At 40.9% G+C, this 17,971-nt stretch overlaps 1 protein-coding gene across 2 annotated transcripts in view; it reads left to right on the forward strand.

Annotated features, from left to right (window-relative positions):
• The window catches only part of wdr11 (WD repeat domain 11), a 62,270-nt gene that overhangs the window by 23,300 nt on the left and 20,999 nt on the right, over positions 1-17,971 (forward strand). For both annotated transcript variants that reach the window (XM_050070508.1, XM_050070509.1), the window contains exons 11-13: positions 5,740-5,824; positions 11,507-11,613; positions 15,433-15,508. In XM_050070508.1, the coding sequence (XP_049926465.1) occupies positions 5,740-5,824; positions 11,507-11,613; positions 15,433-15,508 (268 nt within the window). The remainder of the gene's footprint in view (positions 1-5,739; positions 5,825-11,506; positions 11,614-15,432; positions 15,509-17,971) is intronic.

Raw genomic sequence — 17,971 nt, forward strand, 5'->3', positions numbered from 1 at the left:
GTTGTTGTCTGTCTGTCGATGCCTTTGTGCGTGTCTGTCTGTGCGCGCACAGACTCCTGCCTGAGCACCAAATTCCATTTAAAGCCCTGGCGTACTGCTGTTCTCTGCCCAACGCAGCAAACCTTCAGTTTAGTTGTCAAGCTGAAAAATAGGCTACGTTCAGTCCCCTGACATAGCCCACATAAATTAATCATACCTCAAAGATACATTGCCTCCCACAGACCCGCAGACAAGCAGATGAATAATAACACCTTCAACCTACACATCTTACAGCCATTTGCACTGGGTGTCTTTGTCACTTTCATATGTGTGTCACGTCCACAGTGGTGGGACCCAGAGATCTCTTAAGTTCACGACACATTAAGACTTAATGACTGCAATAGTTCTAAAAGGCCTAAAGGGCTGACCACTGCTGTTCACCATCTGTTATTTATTGGATTGTCCATGGTGTGTTTGTTTAAAGTGAAAGGGCATCTGTAGGTAAAAAAAAGCCCAACAACAACCACTATTCTTTCAAAAGCAGCCATTTCAAAAACACTTCTCAGTCAGAGACCTGTCATTTTTTTTCCAATCGGTGCATGAGTTCTGGAGCGGCTGCAGTAGGAGCCCATCATGCCGCAGATGGTGTGGGGTTGACTTGGCACAGCTGGTTCCCAGTGGCGTTCTGAATCTAAAACTAGAGCAGGGCGATTGAGTTTTCTATGCACATCATTTGTCAGGTCCCCATAGCCAGCTTGCAGAGTCAAGTAGTTAAACAGTCTCTAGCTGCATTATTGAAATGTGCCTTTTGTTCCACTTCCTGTGAGCTGGCTTGTGAATAGTAAGTTTCAGGGACTGGATAATTGCATTTGGGATTTAGATAGAGGGCACATCTCTGCTGAAAGGTGGAGGCAATGTCCAGGCAATTCAGCGCTAAAGTATGTTTAATTGATATATCATTTATAGCCAATTTCTTGTACTAGCACAATTATGAATGATACATATGCTATTGCAACAAGGTAGATGTTTTCAGTGACAGAAATTGCTACATTTGGAGTCTTTAAAGGTACACTATGTGGGATTTTCCTTAAAAAAATATCTTTAGAGACCCTGCCCTCTGCCTGTATTTTTGTATTTGCTTTTAATTTTGCTGTGTTAAGACCCTTTCCCACCAGATAAAAAACCAATAGCACCCACCAGCATCTAGGTTTTGTATCTAATGGGAAAGGTCACAATTGGCATTCACTCGCAGGACAAATGACTCTGCAGTAGTCAGGGGTTTTCATTGGCTTAACCTCTGTATGGCAGTGATGACAATACAACATCTGAGTCGCTGCTCTAATTTTAGCCACACAAAGTAGTGCCTTTCTCGGTGTAAGCAGCGCTCAAACACCCTTGAAAATGTAGTTGGCATCAAGATTGAGAGAGATTTTCAATACAAAGAAAAACATGTGAAAATAAATAACCATCATAACATTTCACTGGTCTCCACACAGCTTTCTACTGTTTGCTAACCTGTTTTCCAGCCCGTTTTTAACATTGAACGTAACAACACAAAAAACAAACACAAAAACAGGAAGGTGTACTCGTCTACTGCAGAGCCTTGTACACAGCTCTGGTCTACTGGCAATGGGGAAGTAGGCTATTGCCTATTTTTAACAGGTTTTCCCACGTTCCTAGGCACAGCACACACAGGAAAGGCAAGGACCAGTTGGAAGACTGTACACAGCATGCATCCAAGAGGAAGACACAAAAATTGCATACATAGCCCTGAAAAACGCAAATATAGCCAGGCAAAATGCCATGCAGCGTTGGTTTTCACTTTCATTTCAGCTGGCGATATTGTTTTCAGACAGTAGCCGTCAGTTCCTTCATACAGTAGTATACCTTTAAATCTGGTACTTGGCCTCACTGTCATGCTATATAAATTGAATACATTCCTGGCTTCCAATTGCAATTGTCACCTCCTCAGTAATGATGCCAAGGTTGGGACTGGGACAGGTGTTCTGGCAGGCGTTGGCATCTGTCACCTCTCTTGTTTACCAAGAGCCAGAGAATACACCTGATCGCTAAATCCAGAGCGATCCGTGGATGAGTGCTTGGCAGATACAGCTCAGTCCCTTTTCTTGGCCTCTGTTCCAGTGTGCATTAGGTTTCCTCCCTAACGTGTAGTTGAGTTAAAAGGGGGACTCATTGAGTCTCAGTGATGCGACACCAGTCAGAGGAACAGCCAAGGGAAACCGTTTTTTACACCTTCCACTAGGTGCAAATAAAGCAAGCGATGAGCTCACTGCTGATGGTGTGAAAGCACTGGGGGTTGAAATTGCCAGCCAGTTTCATTACAGTTAGACAGAAGGCAGAGTTTCCCGTCTCTGTTTTCTCTATTTCATCTCTCACTTCCCCACTCTGTCAGTCTTTCGTGCTCCTTGCCTCCAAAGGGAAGGTTACCGAAGCTGTGCAGCTGACCTAGCTACCCACAAGCAATGCTGTCTGGTCTCCTGTCTAAAAAGCTGTAATCTTTGTGAGACCTGACAGCTCCATTACAGATAGGTACAAGGCCCAGAGCCTTCCTTTCAGTGACACATACACAAACACTGACAAGCTGACATCCATTCCTAATCATCTGCGGGCGGCGTGCCTAATTTATTAATCCGTACTTGCCTGACAGCTATTCTTTGCTACATTGTTTGGATCTGCAAAATGAAGCAGCATTAAGGGTAAAATAAAGTATCAACACAGCAAAAACATAAATTTGTGAATTGCAAAATGTAAGACCTAGGTGCAGATATGAAGGCAGCCACTGAGGCATGCACCTCGCAAAGCAAAACAATTATCAGATGGACTGATTTTCATTCTCAGCTCTAGTGGTCTGTCAAAGGAAGAAACAGGTATAGTTGCAGTTTATGAAAGAGCTTTTTCAAGCCACCAGTTATTTGTTAAGTTAGGTTCAACTCAGGATAGTTCAGCTCTGCCATCACTCAGCTGTGCATGCTGTTGAAAAATATTAGATTTAGGATTGGTATCAAATTTAATTTTAATGTGACAGAAAGATTCCTACCATTTGGACAAGACAGTCATATGATTGGGGATATGAGATGGTACATCAGATGGCATGTATAGGAAACAAACAGTATTGCAATCAGTTGCAGACTTTTATGTGCTTTATTACTATTGAACAAGTACTGCAGAGATAGAGAATCATAATGCCTCACCAGGTGTGCAGTAAGTTGTTGAATATATTGGAATTATAGAAACAATCAAATCATCTTCTCAGGGTATTATGATGAAGCAGAGTTTTTATTATGGTATGGAAGGTTAGCATGATTCAATTTCAAGCATGTTTGCTAAAGTGTGTTGATAGTACTGGTCAAAAGACAAGTTTGAGGTTTTGTAGAAATACACTTATTTACTGTCTTGCCAAGAGTTGGATGGGAGGACTGACACCACTGTCATGTGTGTATGGTAAATATAAAGCAACAATCTTAAGGTAAGCTAAGCTGGTTAGCTTAGCTTTGCATAAAGTCTGGAAACAGTAGGACACAGCTAATCTGTCATAAGATAACAATGTCACCTACTAGCATCTATATGCTCACTAATAGATTTTTTGGCTGAAAGTCGTCACTTCCTTCAGTCTTGTCACTACTGTGATTTTGCCAAACAACCAGCAGAAACTCGGGATAGGTAAAGAAATACTCAAGCACAAAACCCCTCGTGAAACCATAGCTTTTATACTTAGTCTATAACATTTTAATTTGTGAGCTTTATAGGTAGGCAGGTTTTGTATCTTTTGGACAAACCAGGCTAGCTGTTTTCCCTTGTTTTGACTCTTAATGCTAAGCTAAGCTAAGCTAAGCTAAAAGAAAAGCAATGAGCTGCAGACTGTAGTATCACATTTATCAGCTAGATATGAGAGTGGTATCATTATTCTTGTCTGACTTTTGGCAAGAAAGAAAGTGAAAGATAAATGCAGTTGTTTTAGAACCTGATTTATCATCAAACCAGTTTTGCTAACTCAAAACAGCAAAAATGTTTCAACACTTGCTGAATGAGCTGAATGATCAAAGTGACGGATAACTGTTTTTTCTTTGAAAAGAACTGATTCAGGGAAAACTAATTAACTGCCAACCACTGATTAACATCCACAACAACACACTTAAAGACTGTGTCTTTTCCACTGGTCTGTCTGAGTCACACCATCTCCCCTGAATTAGGCTTTTGATTCTTACATCCTATGTTGTGGGTTAAAAGGCAGTTTTCTATTTGCTACCATATTTGAGGTATCTGTCCCAGACTCAAGGCAATCAAGGCTCTGCAACATTTTCCAGACCATATGGAGGGGCAGCGTCTTCTTGATCATCTTGATTAAAGTAAACAAATGTTGACTGTGAGGCAACTCAGGGATAGGCGTATCTATGTTTATCTCCATCCACCCACATCCCGTTTGCCTGACTTCCTGTTGAAACATCCTGCAGTCCTACACCACACGCCATCTATCAGCTGCACAGGGAGCAGGAGGGGAGGACATGCACACAGATGCCTATGCGACACTGCCTATCACCACCTCCAGATGTTGTGTCAGCATGTGGTCGTCTCGCTAAAGGCCAGTGCAGACTGAGTGGTCCTTTCCATAGAGACTGGGCACATCAGCATAGCTCCATCACACTCAGGATAATTAAAGAAGTTAATGTGTTCCTGCACCTGCTTGTGTTCACCACAAAAATAAAACAAAATTAAAGTGTTAAACACATTCCAGACTTCGTGAGAATAGACTTTTGATTTGCTTTCACATCTGTTGCAGTTTTTTTTTTCTTCTTTGCAATGCTTCAGAATTGAGTAATTATTTTAATTGCTGCATCTTTCAGCTTCCTTACTTAGGTTATAACCTCAATTGCTTTGTGCTTTTTACAACTGCTTGTTTCCTCCACTAATATAAAATTAGCCCATGGCATTCTATAAAACCATGAAAAGGCTGCTGTAATCATTTACCATAATGTAAATAGAATGTCAGCTTTTTATGGTTTAAAGCTGAAAGTGCAAATAAGGGATTTTTCTGCTTGTTTTGTTAAAATATTAGAATATACATTAGACATAATCACCAATACAAATCAATGCACAATACACATTATATAAATACCTGAGAGCTAAAATGTGTTATCACTCGCTCAAATCCTCAGATGTGAAATTATGCAAAATCTTAATTACCAGGATACTCTTGAGTAAAGCACAAAGATGAATTTCAACCAGGCTCTCGCTAAAAACGCCCCCTGCATATACTAAAAAAGTTGACTTTTGAGCTGATTTGAACTTATTATTAGTTAGAAACTTTCCCCCAATTGGTAAACATAAAAAATAACTTTAAAGTAGATTTTGGTTTGATTTTCTCCGTTACAGTTTGAACAAACGTGAAGAAAACAAACCTCAGAGTTTCTGATCAGGGTGTCAAATGTCACCTGCTGTATTTAATCAGGTGATGTTTGGGGAGAGATGGAGCTGTTGCGCTATTTTCCCAGCAGCAGATGAAACAGTGCAATGTTCTCAGGCAGTGAGCTGAGTGACACAAGGTTTGATGTGCTGCCTGGATCCACACCCACTGCAGTGACAGGGAACACACAGGGGTGTCACACTGACACACCGTCTCTCTGATCCTGCTGGAGGGTAGATGGTGCTAAGATAAGTAAGTGTACGCCTTGTGACCTCTCGTCTTCTTGTGTCAGCCTGTCTCGTATTTCTTATGTGCTGCTCTTTTTTTTTTCTTCTCAGGCACCAGTAATGGGTCTGTACTGGTCTATAACCTGACCAGTGGTCTTCTCCACAAAGAACTCAGTGTCCACTCTTGTGAAGTCAGGTAAGATTTCTTATCTTCATACAACAGAGCAGAACGTTTCCATGATCAGGATTCAGTTCCCACTGGTGAGCAAGAATATGCACTCATGCACTTTGGATGAAATATCTGTAAAATGATGCGCTGGATGAACCCCAGTGGCCGGTCAAATCAGCTCGAGGCGGATTGATTTTCTCTTGATTGTTTTCAGGCTCATTACAGTCTGCAGAGGCAATTGGCAATCACATAATTAGAGTGCCTTGTCAGCTTGTGTTCCTTAGCTTGCTTTATGGGGGCTTATCTCAACATCAGCTGAGTATGGTAGTCTGGACTCAAACGATGGTAGTCGCTTTGCTATTATACACAAATGAAATCATGAAGGCCACAAACGCTTTATGTTGCTAAGTGACATTCTGGTTACCTATGATGTACAGTTGTGAAGGTAACAGAAAAATCCTGGCATCACAAACTATGTAATCAAGCCAGAGCATGTATTTATAAGATGACAGTCTCGAGGAGCTGACAAAAATACTGCAGAGCTGCCTTGGTACATTTATCCCACCAAGTAACTGAATGGTGAGTTTGTTTCCTGAAGTGTGGGTGATCGCAGAGGGAGCTTAGATGCACTTGAAAAATGGGAACAGCTTTACGTTGCATGCAAATCAATTTCTCACAGCAACCCAATAAATGGCATTACAAGGCCTATATTTCCCTCTGTATGTGTGTGTGTGTTTATTTGGGGTACAGAGAAGAAGACTGTGTTAAATCAGTGAAGTCCAATGTTGCATATCTACCCAAAGCTGCTGATGTAACACTTAGACGCAGTAAGTGAGTAAGTCAAGTGTTGTATTTGTCTAGTTAACAGGGACAAATAGAAGAAATCACTTGTTTCTGACCTCCACAAGGGCAGCAACAGAACTTCAAGATCTTGTTTACCGAGCTCAGTGATACACTTTTCTCACAGGAGACATTTTGACTTGTCAAACACGTGTAACTAATAACATTAATGTCGGGCTCTGGTATTGTGCATGCTGGCTCACTGGAACACCTGAGCATAACAGAGCCATCATTATGATATTAGTTACACCTGTGTTTTTCCTGCTATGACAAGTCAAAATGTCTGCTGGGAGCAAGGTCTATTGATTTCAGGCTGAAATGCATGCTGCATATTAATATCACTTTCCATTGTCACTTCGAATAAATTTCTGGATTATTATTATATTTTTTTTTTTTGTGGTGGAAAAGGAGCCAAATGTTCAGACTTCTCCTTCAATGTTCCTTTAACCTTTAAACACTATTCCCTCAAGTCTATGTAGCTAATTAATGAACCTGTCAATAACACATCAGAGGGGTCATTAAGGGAAGGGCAGAATTCTATATTAGGAAACTTTCTTTTTCAGCTCATAACCAAGCATTTAAAAATAGAAATTAAAAACAGGAGTAGTGGGAAAGCATTTAAGAGTTGTTGATGATTATTATTGTCATTATTAGAGCTGATGACATGAATACCAACACAATTAAAGGGATAGTTTACTTTGTTTGAAGTGGGGCTTTATTGGTCACTTATCCATAGTCAGTGTGTTACATACAGTAGATGGTGGTTGGCATGCTCCCACTTGAGAGAAGCAGACAGGAGTACTGCCACAGAAGCTAAGCAATGTACTGATGTGGAAGGGCCTTGGCAGCAAAATGTATTTTAGCCACGACCTAAAGAAAATCAGTTTCTGTCTAAGTGGAAGCTATATTCTATACTAAGCTATATATATTTACACCGCTTAACCTTGCTTCAGACAGCTATGGTAGAGAAAGTGTAGAGCTAATGAAATGGGCTGTCTGACGGCAAGGTAAAGCAGTGGAAATATTGTCAAGATAGCATCCACTTAAGCTGGTATTGATTTTTTGTTTGAGGTAGGCCTTTTTTTAAGTGGCTAAAATATGTTTTGCTGAAAACTCAAATCCACAGCAGTGCATTGCTGAGCTTCTGTGGCGGTACTCCCATGTGATTCTCCAAATTAGGAGAGTGCCGACTGCCATCTGCTGTATGTAATACACCGACTTTGAATAAGTATCTCATACAACCCTACTTCAAAAAAATCTGGACTATCTCTTTAAGAGCTATTTGGTTAGAAAACACTCATACATTTCAATCTGATACAGATTTAGGCCATTAAAAAGATATATTGCAGAGATTCTATTGAATACCTGTTGTGATGCATCATGTCCTGCCTAAATGCCATGGCCTTGTGCGTAAACACCCCATACTCAGTCGATGATTCATTTTTAAGTATTTGTTTCTGTTGTTGCCCTTGATGCCAGCTGGCAAGAGTGATTGTGATTGTGAGAAGAATATCTTAATTCCCTGGGATCACTAAAGGTTTTGAACAAGTGTTACCATAGGCATAACAGGGAAATCCAAGGGAGGGTATGCAGTCTCCTATGTCTCTGTATGTGCTCAGAAAAAGCTATTAAAAAAACAGCAGTTAATTTAATTTTGTTATTGTGCATTCATTTGGTTTTGGCGTCTATATTTATGGATAATTTGATTTTTAGAACTTTGAGATAGCCTTACTCAGCATCCCATATCCAGCTGCTCTTTTTATAGAAGAACACCATTCAGTATTTTACTCATTTAGTATACAACATTAACATCAAGTCGGAATTTAGGCTATTTATTCTAATTAGGAGTAAAACTGGTCTATTCAAGATAAATTGTAGTGATGTGCTCAACTTGAATCTAGTGTCGTTGCAGTGTGGTTTTGTTACACATTAAACTTGTTTGTCCCGCTGTGTTTCTGCACAGTTTATGGGTTAATTATGGTCTGTGAGGCAGTCTGCACTGAAAAGTGACGAACGTCAGTACGCCGCACCACCTTCTGAGTGCCCTGCACTGCAACACCCAAACACCAACAAAGAGCAGGCTGCGCTTCATTAGTTAGTATTCTCTAATGAGCAGCAAAACTATTTCACCAGGATTAATTAAGCAAGAGATTGAATCAATTAATGCTGTTAAAAGATTGATTGGGAGCAAACACCATCCGTTCAAGCAGAGCCAGGCTCTCTTTAATGAGAGAAGTTGGTGTCCACAAATGCAATACACCAACAAACTTTAATGAGCTATGCAACACAAGCATAAGCATCTTGACATTTCTGTAGCTAACGCTGCCTGTGAATATGTGTTGATTAAAGTAAATGATGAGATGAGGTATTAGTGTTTTTTTCTGCCTGGTTTCTGGTGTCAGTTTGTCGCTGTGAATTTACTCATGACACTCAGCAGCTGACTCTTGATCTGCTTGTCAGCTCCTACTTAACACTACTGCACTTTGTGCTCACACACTGCATAACAACATTTAACACACTTACACGCACACACTGCTTTGGTGTGTTATTGGTGCAAAATCAAGACCATACTGACTTTTAAGGTACAAAGCAGATATATATATGTACACAGTATAACACCAAGTCAGTTACAGGACAATAAACAGGAGTATCAGTCTGTCAGTTTAGGAAGCACAAGTGATTGTGAATCAGTTCCACCTGCTTTGGTGCAAATGAAAGTGACAACAGGTGCAATGAAGGGGCAAAAGGGAATGGTTTTGCATGTGGTGGTCACAGATAGTTGCTCTCTCCTTATCCTTCCTGACTGATTCTTCTCTAGTGTCCTGCTAGTGTTCCTGTCACTACTGGTTGCATGAGGCGGTACCTGCAGCCCAGTCAAGTTGCACAGGTAGTCCAGCTCCTCCAGGATGGCACATCTACTGGTGTGCATGTTTCTGACCAAAGTACCAGAAACAGACTCCATAGGGTGGCATGAGGGCCCGACATCTTTGAGTGGGACCTGTGTTTAGGGCCCAGCACTGTGAGAGAGAACACCAGAGCTTGCAGGTCACCATTGGCACCCTGTTCTCTTCACAGATGAGAGCAGGTTCACATTGAGTACATGTGACAGGCATGAAGAGTCTGGAGACGCCGTGATGAACATTATGCTGCCTGTAACATCATCCAGCATGACCAGTTTGGCGGTGGGTTAGTGATGGTCTGGAGAGACAAACCCTTGGAGGGTCGAACAGACTTCCATGTCATAGCCAACGGTACCCTGACTGCTGTTAGGTAGCGGGATGAACTCCTCAGAGCAATTGTCAGACCTTATGCTGGTGCAGTGGGCCCTGGGTTCCTCCTGGTGCAGGACAATGCCCATTCTCATGTGACCAGGGTGTGTAGGCAGTTCCTGGATGAGGACGGCATTGATGCCATTGAGTGGTCATCTCCTTCCCTTGACCTAAATCCAATTAAGCACCTACTGGATGTCATGTATCGGTGCATCCAACGCCACCAAAAACCACCACAGACTGTCCAGGAGCTCACTGATGCCCTGATACAGGTCTAGGGGGAGATCCCACAGGACACTATCTGCCGACTCATCAGGAGCATGCCCAGACGTTGTCAGGAGTGCAAAGAGGCACACTGGAGCCATGCACACTACTGAGTCACATTATGAGTTGCCGTTATAGAATTCACGCAAATTGGATAAGCCTGTGATTTCATTTTTTAACTTTGATTTTCAGTGTGATTTTCAGTCCAGCCTTCAGTGGCTTGATGATTCTGGTTTCCAACTTTTTTATCAAGATCTGATGTGTGATTTAAGTGTACCGTTATTTTTTTTTTAGCAGTGTATATATAAAATAGCATACCAAACAAAGATAAGATAATAGTCATAATAATTTGAATTAACATTTTTGCACTTCCTGTCATCTAAATGAATACAGTTTCCAGATTAAATATGGAAAAAAGAAAGGAAAAAAGGAGAAAAAATAAATTATAATAATACATACATACGTAGATATATACATACATACAAACATTTAAAGATAAGTAGTTGGTAGCTGATAATAAGTGAGTAGTAAAATAAATAAATGAATAAGGTCCTGGCAGGGCTTGAGGGCTGTCTATTTAGTGGTTTAAGTGATATGGTGTTGGGGGCAATGATGTCACTGACAATAGAGGAAGATTGTTAGGGAATGAGAATATGTCTGTGTGTATGTATGTGTTGGGTTTATGTCAGACAAATGCACTCAGGGAACCTCTCATGTTTTTTAATAGTCCATCATTAAATGTACAGAATGGACAAAAATGTACAAAAAATAAAAACGATAACACAGTCATGCATAAACCCATACAAACAGACATTCACATCCCAGAAGTGCCATCACATCAGGGCTTTCTCTTGAAAACACCACCACGAGATTTCCTCTCTTCCTGTAAGGGCTCCTATAGAGCACCGCTGTTATTTCCAGTGCTGTGACGTACAACATTAAGATCAAAGCTGTGTATTTTCCGTGGTGGAGAGAGCAGAGGTGCTTTATGGAAATGAGCCCAGCAGTCCTTGCCCGAGCACAGCCATGCCAAACGAGGCCTTGCTACTTAGCATCTCATTTACATTTAGTGGGGAAATCGACTAATTAATCATGTGGCTATTTACCATCTCATTACCGTGGAGTTGGTGCTCCCTGAGCTGGGCCCACTTCTCAAAAAATATTCATATCTCACACTCGCTGGCTTGATTTGCTGTGAATTTTTTACACCTTCCGAATGGATTTTGTAGAAGTTGCAGGCATCTCATTTACCTTACTAAGATTTGACAGCGACACTGCAACTATTAGCAATACTATTAATCTAACTAAAACTTGTGTGTGTGTGCTTCTTCCATAGGGGGATTGAGTGGGTGAGTCTTTCCAGTTTCCTATCTTTTGCCACTTCTTCTCCCAACAACATGGGCCTGGTGCGAAATGAACTGCAGCATGTGGATCTGCCGACAGGTAAGAAGCTTGCACAAACACACACACACACACACACACACACACACACACACACACACACACACACACACACACATTATGACCTGTACCTAAGGCTACCAACCAGCACTTTTATATTGTCCTTTATTGTTGAGGTTTCTATTTTGTTCGAGGTTCCTGCAGCCTTAACAACAAAGAAAATAGACACTTCAGACTCTCGCTCTGTGACTCTCTGTATATTTGTCTCTCTGTGTCTATGTGATCCTCTAAGAGACTCTTCTTGTTCTCCTCCAGGGGATACTAACACACTCCTCCAAATTAGGTCCGAACTAAACAGTGTAAGGGTAACACCAAGGGATGCTTAGCTTTGAGAGAAAATGAGATCCTATCACGAGTTCCTGCAGAGCAACTTATATCCCTGCCTGAGCCCATTGAAGGGTCTATGGAATTACTGCACCAGCAGTGTCCATTGTGTGTTTTGACCTCCTCCAGGGGGTGGAAAGAGTGAAAGAATTCAAAAGCATTCTGATGGTGAAGTAATGAGTGGTTAGGAAGAGATGGTTTCAGTGGGAAAAAAACATTGTCTTTTACTTTAGATTAACAGTATATGAGTACTAATATGTGTTCAATCTTGGACATAAATAATTGATGAGCACTTCCTTAATCATTTGCAGAAGTCTTTCCTGTTTTTGTCATGTGTGTCTGCTTCTTAGATTTTAAACATTGGCTTTAGAAATTTGCATGGGCACATGAAAAAATATGGTCACTATAATTGGTTGAGTCACAGAGCTCGTATCCTGGATTCATTCAAAACAACGACGAGGGTAAGTCACTTCTTTAATGGCTCTCTCTAAAGCACTGCAGTCGTCAAAGTTAACAGTGCACGGCATTAGCTTTGGTTACAGGCCAGTACACTTTCCAACACACATAGTCTCAAAGGAAGGCTATTATGCTTTTCCTTATTTTTAGTCATAAAGAATTTTACAATGTTGGATGTTCACTTCAAGTGTGGCCAAAGTTTGAAATAATACGTTTAATGTATGTAAAGTAACCTCATGCTACAGACTGTTCTGAACACTCTGTTTCCAATGTTCTTTCTATTTTGGCTACAAGATGACATAAGCTTATGATGGATGTCTTTATATGATCATCTGCTCTTGGTACACCACTGCAAGTGTTTTATGTAGCCTTGCCATGCTAACGTCAGAGAAACATGTAATCTTGGTTGCCGACGTTGTTAATTTTCCCTGATTTCAGATCACATTTAGAAGCTTTTATTGGTGATTTGTCACAGTAGAAAGTGCAGCTATACTCTGTTACAGTCATTGCCCTGGCTGCAATGACAGTGCAGAGATACTGAGGTACAGAAGACCCAGAAACACGTACCAATCACAGCAGACTGGGCTTTTTCAGGAGGAGGGCTTAAAGAGGCAGGTACTAAAACCAAGTATTTTAGGTAGAGGGTGAACACAGGTGTTTCAGAACAGACAGTTTAGGGAAAATAAAGTGTTTTAGGTAGAGGGGAAAATAAAGTGTTTTTTGACTATTAAAGCATGTTAATAGTTCTAGTAGCAACCCAGAATACAAGTATGAACCTGAAAATTAGCATAAGAGGTCCCATAAGAGATCCCCTTTAATTGTTTTTCTTGTGAGTTCTCCAAGGTGTCCTTGACTGCAAAAAAGTAGCTGCAAGTACTGTGCACAGGATGGTGGGGATCTCAATGTCATGCCTCACAACAATGATCCACCCACGTTTCTGTGTGTGTGTTTGCTTCATCACAGCATTTTCGGAAATACGCTTTCTTTAGCCGTCCCTACAAGGAGTTAGATGAAAAAGATCAATATCAATTTAATCTGTGTGTGTTCTGCACAGAGATACAATAGGTCTGGGACATGTTTAGCCTAGCATATCACCGAGATGAAAAGAGAAGTTAGGGGAAACAGCTTGCTAAGCACCATCAAAAAAAATATGCCTTTCAGGAACTCTCAAGATGTCTTATTTATAGTTTGCAACTTGTGCTACATTTAGACAGAAAAAGAAAATGTTTTGTCATTTAATATCATATAATGCTTTACAGAGGAAATCAGCTGTGAGGTGTAGATTTTCAGCCTGCTTACTTCAGCTGCAGGTTTGATCTTACAGTGTATTTCATGTATTGTTTTAATGTTAGATATTAAAATGACAATTCTACCATCCAGCATTTTAATGCTGCTACACCTGGACATCCTGGACCAGATTCAGTCTGCAGGCAGATTTGCATAATTTTGTGCCTGTTACTTGAGCTTAGTCTCATTTATCTCACTTATTCAGGGTAAGCGAGCCTATTTTTGCATAAACAAGTCCTTAAATAGAACAGCACCAAAGTAAGTTCTGTACTTAAATATTCTGTACTTCAGCTGACAGGCTAATCCACCAAGGCAGGCACCTTCTGCCCTTTACATCTGGAGCATTTTCTGGTAAGATTTGAGACTCTAGGATGAAAAATCATCTTTCTCGCTCATCTTTCTCAATTGTGGTGATACCTGGTCTCTGCAGAAATGATAGCAGCTGCTCTGAATGGACATATTCTTTATTTATGAGATGACTTTTTGTGTGCTGCAATAACTGGGGGAATTTGGTGTTGAGAAGTGGTCAACTCAGTTTGCATTGCCTCACATGCAGATGATGTACAGATGATAATTACATTTCTATTTATACATGCATGATCCTGGTAGGTGTTATTAGTATTGCACTTTGAGGCATCTTTCCAGATCATGAGATTCTGACATTGCCATGAGGAAGCACACCACTTTGAAGTTTTAAGTTTAAGTTTATTTCCTTTATTAATCCCCCTGAGGGGAAATTCAATGTTTTCACTCTTGCTTGTCAATTACACACAGGTCCGAACACACACATGCACAAACAGGACCTATACATGCACAAATTGGAGAGATGCTGCCCTTGGTGAGGCGCCCCGAGCGGTTGGGGGGTTCGGTGCCTTGCTCAAGGGCACCTCGGCAGTGCCCACGAGGTGAACTGGCACCTCTCCAGCCACCAGTCCACGCTCCATATTTTGGTCCAGATGGGGACTCGAACCGGCGACCCTCCGGTTCCCAACCCAAGTCCCTATGGACTGAGCTACTGCCGCCACAGCAGTTGAAGAAAACGTGACCCCATTTGTATCTTTATTGCTGTATTCAGGACGTTGAGACGTGTGTGTGTGATGACACATATGATTAGAGCCTGTAGGCTGATGATCTGAAGAGGGGGATAATTGACACTCTGGAAACAAAAGAGGAAATGATGAAGGGGGCACAATTAGCCTCTAGTGCACCACAGGTCACCCGAGTTTTCTCTACACCATATGCATAGCTATTTTATTCCCTCTGGTACACACCAACTGTCATCTCAACAAAACTATTGGAGGTCACCCCCCTTCGCCCCAAACCACTACAGACAGCTCTGTCACTTGTACATTTTAAGCAGGCCACCGTCTGAAGTGTCCTCAGCAAAAATCAGATCAGCACTTCCTCAGGCAAATATGATAGGATACACCTGAAGGGTATTCTTGTTTTGTTTAAAGGGGCACCTTGATGCTCTGCATAATGTCGCCTACGGTGGGTGGAAAGTTTACGAATGAAAGGCAGAGATTAGAGCAGGTGGTAAGAGTAAGTTGTCGGCAGTTTGCTCTCCCTGCTCCGGCGAAAGAGATGAAACCAGGACACCCTGTCTGTAAAGTGAAATGAGAGCAATCAGTCTCGACACAGGTGTAAGGAAAGATAGCGTCTTCTGCTTTCCATCATCACCTCGTCTCCCTCACAAACTCACTTTTCTCTCTCTGTGTCTGTTGTGTTTTCCAGGCAGATGCTTTGCATTCAGAGGCGAGCGAGGAAACGATGAGCCTCCCATTGAGATGATTAAAGTGTCTCATCTCAAGTGAGTAGTCTGCTCTCCCCACCACCAACAAAACCAAATACCAACATCACCATAGTCTCTCATGCTTTTACCTGAGACACACACACTTAAACATGAGCTGCACATTTACATAGAAACAATTTACACCAGCGCACATGCCTTCACCTTACCTGCCTGGAGCAATCTCACCTTTCTCTATCTCCTTCTGTCAGTGAACATATAATTCCATATTTATTGAAAAGGTGGGTGTCTTTTGCTTCCTTTTTCTAAGGTGTTGTAATAACCAGACCTGAATCCCAAAGCACATCTTCAGTAAGACCTGAAAAGCACAGATCTACCATCAATTGTGTCATTTTTTCAATATTATTGTCCCCTAAAACCGTTACAAAGTCATGTTGTGCAGTGTTTTGGATTATCCATGATTTATCATTGCTGCATCTGGTAACAGGATTGTGATATTCAGAAAAATAAAAGAGCATGCATTTATAGTCATCACACTTTTTTTTTTTTTTTTTGAGAAATGAAACTATGCATAAGGTTATCAGACAGCAGCTGTCGTCTGCACACCCCGCTCCGCTTGACGTGACGGGAAATTCTGCTTTCATTTCAAGGGCACCGTACTTTGACAATGCCAAGCTACCTTGCAGAGTCCTAGCCTTGTGTATACATTATGATTATATTATTAATTTAAAGATGTATTATACTGGAAAGGGACACCTTTGATTATTCTGCCTACGTTGGGTAGTCCTGCATTTTTGTTCTTTTGCTGATAGCAACAAGTGTTCCCTCCAGAGTGAAAAGCGTGGGCTGCTCTGGAGGCAATAAATACAAGGGTCAGTACAGGAGCCATGGTCATGAAAATATAATGTATGATATCGCATACAAGCTGCTTAAGTGCAGATAATTAACTACCCTCACAAATGAAACGTAGAATTCATCAGTGATAAATGGCACTGTTAGCCAATTCATTGCACTCAGGGGTCTTGCTGCTACAGCCTTGCTTGGTCTTGTACAGTGTGAGCTAATGTTTGCAAACCCGAAGTAAATATTGCTGTGTATAAGACATTAGTGTGTCAGTTTGCTGACTCTTCTCCACTTGAGCTATCTGAGCGTTTTAGTGAAATGCTCGACAGTAGGTTTAGTATTTTAGCTTTTAGTATTATTCTAGAAACTGTCACTTGTGGCTGCAGTGAAAGTTGCATAGTATTGCTTTAGTGTTGTAAGATGAGCAGTAAAATATATTATGTGCTACACTCCACACACAACACATCATGGGGTAAAAGGAGGTGAAAAAATAAGGAGGTACTGGACAGTGCATCATATCTGTCTTTTTTTCTTTTTTTTTTTAAAATCTATATCATCTTATTTATTTCAACCAGGCTGCCACAGATCATAATCTTATGATAGCATAGGCCTGGGGAGGTTGTAGGATCAGGGAGAGAGAGGGTAACATGCTTTCACACACATACACTGAGAAGCTGCCCAGTGCTGCAGTGTTTATGTTTGCTCTGTTGAATTCTGTTTCTCCTCTACAGCAGCTGAAGGTTAAGATATTTGTTACTGAGCAATCACGTGGTAGCTTTTTAAGAAGGGAAGCTTCTCACTTGGCCAGATCTTTTTCCCAGGTGTTTGGAGATTCATTAAACACATTCATACTAACTAAATATTTAGTTCATACGTGCAAGAAAATGCATGTAAACACTGCTAATTTTGATTTGATTTGATATAATTTCACTTTATCAGAATGTTTTCTCTTTCCAGGACGTACACTGTTTCACTGAAATACACAAATAGAAAAATACAAAACAACAAAACCAAATTACAGACACTACATATCACATCAGACATTACGAAGAGTGGATGCAGCACAAACTGTTGAATCATTCCCTATTCAGTGTTTGACCCAAGCATCCCAAATAGTTTGATAGGTTTAATCTCAGCAAATTTTGAATGTCAAACACTCAATTTACTGCATTCTGGTTTATGTAAATGCACCAATTTGTGCCTTTTCTGCATCATTTTCAGAGGGAAATTTCTTTTATTTTGTCAAAATAAATTTTCCCTGCTACTTTCATGTTTTTATTGAGCGGTACAAATGCACAATGCTGTAAATATTGTGGTGAATGTGTCTCCTGTGTCCCCCCTGAAATCTATGCCTCTTCCTCAACCTGTTCAATCGAGCCTGTGGGACTCTAAATAGTCTGTGTGGTGGCACTGATGTTCCTCAAATAAAACGTGACAATGTGTGAGAATACTTTCTTTTAGTATATTCAGTTTGAAACCCTGTCTCAAACATTTAACCCCTCAGTCTTTGAGCAGATCTGTACCTGTCTAACTAGTCTAGCTTAAAGCCGAAAAGAGAGACAACTGTACTGACTGTATTTGTTATTTATATCTCGCTGTAAACAGTTGTGTGCCAAAGATACACCACAGTAAGGTTTAAGACATAACAACAACAACAACAACAACAACAACAAACCTTAC

Source organism: Epinephelus moara, chromosome 19 (assembly GCF_006386435.1).
Source record: "Epinephelus moara isolate mb chromosome 19, YSFRI_EMoa_1.0, whole genome shotgun sequence".
Taxonomy (NCBI): Eukaryota; Metazoa; Chordata; class Actinopteri; order Perciformes; family Serranidae; genus Epinephelus; species Epinephelus moara.